General features: G+C 47.0%; 1 protein-coding gene across 1 annotated transcript; it reads left to right on the forward strand.

Annotated features, from left to right (window-relative positions):
- Nucleotides 1–1673: 1673 nt before the first annotated feature.
- Dyrk3 (dual specificity tyrosine phosphorylation regulated kinase 3) lies at nucleotides 1674–3209 on the forward strand. The gene is given in 5 exon segments (XM_038349898.2): nucleotides 1674–1958; nucleotides 1961–2038; nucleotides 2040–2063; nucleotides 2065–2310; nucleotides 2313–3209. Coding segments are annotated over 5 exon segments (1518 nt in total). The 3' UTR covers nucleotides 3198–3209.
- The last annotated feature ends 350 nt before the right edge of the window (nucleotides 3210–3559 follow it).

A 3559-nucleotide genomic window follows, 5' to 3' on the forward strand; every position in this document is an offset into this window, starting at 1 on the left:
TCCTCCCCCTCCCGCACCCCTTTTCCCCACTAGCTAAATTCTACCCTGCTATAGGTCCAAAGCAGTTTCTTTATTGATTACTGGTATTCACAGCATACAGAGGGGAATCCTATATCATGTGAGTCTTTCATGTTTTGGTTATAGTTTGATATTCCCACAACATGCTACAAGAAGGTTATTGTCCACATTTTATAGACCAAGAAAACAGAAGTTCTGACAGTTTCAAATAATAGTCCAGGTCCTAGAGCTTTGAGGAGTGCAGCCAGGGCCCCCAACCACAGACCTTTTGACTGTGTATACACTATAGGTATATAACCTATAGTGTATTCCAAAGGCATTAGCAAATAAATATGTAAGTATATTAAAATTAGATAGGAAATGATTTAAGAAAAATTGACCAAGTGCATGCAGATATTAATTTTTTATATCTAAATCTAAGTAAAGGCAAACCATTATTTGTTGCCTAGCTCGGCCTTATATGTAGATTAAACTTGTTAAAAGTACTTATTTTTTTAGTATGGGTTCCAAGTGGTGAACAGTAGACATTCAGGAACTCACTCCTGGTTTTTATTTCTAAAAGTAAGCTGGCTCTGTGGGTAAAGGCTCTAATGCCGAGCCCCAGCTTGGTCCCTGGGAGTCCTATGGTAGAAGGAGAGAACTGGAAGTGTTCTCTGCCCTCCATCTGTGTGTTGGGGCCCATGCCCTCCTCCCCACCGAGAAATAATAAGCATAGTCAAAGTATGAGACTAAATTAGTACGGTACTACAGAGAGAAGACTGGAGTTGGGTCCTGAAGGCGTATAGGATTTGAACGGATGGGCAGAGTAGAGGAGTCTCAGTTTAAAGGCCTAAGAGAAGGAAGGCAGCATGTTGAAGTCACCCTGCTTGAACACAGCTGACCACATATAGGATCTAGGGTTTGGGGTGGGTGTGTTCAGGGAATCCAAGGATCGATGAAATGCATGTCCAGAGACTGGTGCTTTCTTGTTTAGGGCTTTGTCCCCCCGCACCTGTGTGTGTGTATGGATGGACACGAATGTGGTAAGTGTGTGTGTGTGTGTGTGTGTGCCTGTGTGTATGTCACCTGTGGTGTTGTCACCTGTGTGTGTGCCTCTGTATGTGTGTCACCTGTGTGTCACCTATCCTGCGCTAACATTCTCCACCACAGTCTCTCACTGAACCTGGAACTGGTCTGGGTGTCTGTCTCTGTCTCCCTCAACACTGGGGTCACAGGCCCAAGGGCAACTTTTTACGGAAGCCTCTGAACTCAGGTCCCCACTCTTGCCTAGCAGTTGCTCTTACCATTGAGCCATCTCTTCAGTCCCGTTTGGGTCTTTTAACTTTAGAATAAAAGTGACTGACATGTTTTGATATTGTTTAGTTAGAAGGCCCTTTTGCAGCTGGGCAGTGGTGGTGCACATCTTTGATCCCAGCACTCAGGAGGCAGAGGCAGGTGGATCTCTGTGAGGTCAAGGCCAGCCTGGTCTACAGAGCGAGTTCCAGAACAGCCAGGACTGTTTTGACAGGAAACCCTGTCTCAAAAAAAAAAAAAAAAAAGAAGGCCACTTTGCCTTTCTAGTATTCTAGTGCCATTAACAGTACCCGTTTCTCTTTTGTAGAGTACCACTGAGCCATTGCTAGAGATCACATCACCACTTTGTGAATGGAAGTGAGATGAAGGTAGAGCAGCTGTTTCAAGAATTTGGCAACAGGAGATCCAATACTCTTCAGTCGGATGGCATCAGCAACTGTGAAAAGTCCTCTCCTCCTGTTTCTCAGGGGAAGAGCTCCGAAAGCCTGAACACGGTGAAATCCAGCAGTTCATCCAAACCGTTGAAAGTGCTGCCGCTGACTCCCGAGCAAGCTCTGAAGCAGTACAAACACCACCTCACTGCCTATGAGAAGCTGGAGATCATCAGCTACCCAGAAATCTACTTCGTGGGTCCAAATGCCAAAAAACCGACAAGGAGTTATTTGGTGGCCCCAATAACGGGGATATGATTGACGCGGACGGGGCCTATATTCATGTGCCTCGAGACCAATCTCGCTTACCGCTATGAAGTTCTTGAAAATTATCGGCAAGGGGAGTTTTGGACAGGTAGCCCGTGTCTATGATCACAAACTGCGACAGTACGTGGCCCTAAAAATGGTGCGTAACGAGAAGCGTTTTCATCGCCAGGCAGCTGAGGAGATCCGGATTTTGGAGCATCTGAAGAAACAGGATAAAACTGGTAGCATGAATGTTTATCCACATGCTGGAAGTTTCACCTTCCGGAACCATGTGTGCATGGCCTTTGAAGCTGCTGAGCATAGACCCTGTATGAGCTCATCAAGAAGACAAAGTTCCAGGGCTTCAGCGTCCAGCTGGTCCGCAAGTTTGCCCAGTCCATCCTGCAGTCCCTGGACGCCCTTCACAGAAACAAGATCATCCACTGCGACCTGAAGCCGGAGAACATCCTCCTGAAGCACCACGGGCGCAGCGCGACCAAGGTCATCGACTTTGGGTCCAGCTGCTTCGAGTACCAGAAACTTTACACATACATCCAGTCTCGTTTCTACAGGGCCCCAGAAATCATCCTGGGCTGCCGCTACAGCACACCCATCGACATCTGGAGTTTTGGTTGCATCCTTGCAGAACTCTTGACAGGACAGCCTCTGTTTCCCGGCGAGGACGAAGGAGACCAGTTGGCCTGCATGATGGAGTTGCTAGGGATGCCCCCACCGAAACTCCTGGAGCAATCCAAACGTGCCAAGTACTTTATTAACTCCAAGGGCTTGCCTCGCTACTGCTCTGTGACCACTCAGGCAGACGGGCGGGTTGTACTTCTGGGGGGTCGCTCACGCAGGGGTAAGAAGCGAGGCCCCCCAGGCAGCAAAGACTGGGCCACGGCACTGAAAGGTTGTGAAGATTACTTGTTCATAGAGTTTCTGAAAAGATGTCTTCAGTGGGACCCCTCTGCCCGCCTGACCCCAGCGCAAGCATTAAGGCATCCTTGGATTAGCAAGTCTGCACCCAGACCTCTCACCATAGACAAGGTGTCGGGGAAACGGGTCATTAATCCTACAACTGCTTTCCAGGGACTGGGCTCCAAGCTGCCTCCAGTCGTTGGAATAGCCAGTAAGCTTAAAGCTAACCTAATGTCAGAAACCAGTGGTAGTATACCCCTGTGCAGTGTATTGCCAAAGCTGATTAGCTAATGGACCGCTCGGAGATGCATATGTATGTATTTTTAGTTAACCTTGCAAACATGCAAATGGAAAAAAACTGAAGCCCATTCATTGATGGATATGTTTTTGTTGACTAAACTTTTTTAACAAGGTAGAACATTTTTATATGACTATAAACGAACTCTTCAAGGGCTAATTGTCTAACCAGCTTGTATTGGCCATCTGGAGTATACATTAAATGACTTTTTATAGGTCCATACATCTTTGTCTATCTCGTCAGAGGCACCTCAACCCGTGTATTATGCTCTTGGTTTAAATCTCTTTAAGATGGAAGATATTCTAAACGTATGTGCTGTTTCTCTCCTCTCCTCTCCTCTCCTCTCCCTCAGCAT

This window comes from Arvicola amphibius, chromosome 12 (assembly GCF_903992535.2).
Source record: "Arvicola amphibius chromosome 12, mArvAmp1.2, whole genome shotgun sequence".
Lineage (NCBI taxonomy): Eukaryota > Metazoa > Chordata > Mammalia > Rodentia > Cricetidae > Arvicola > Arvicola amphibius.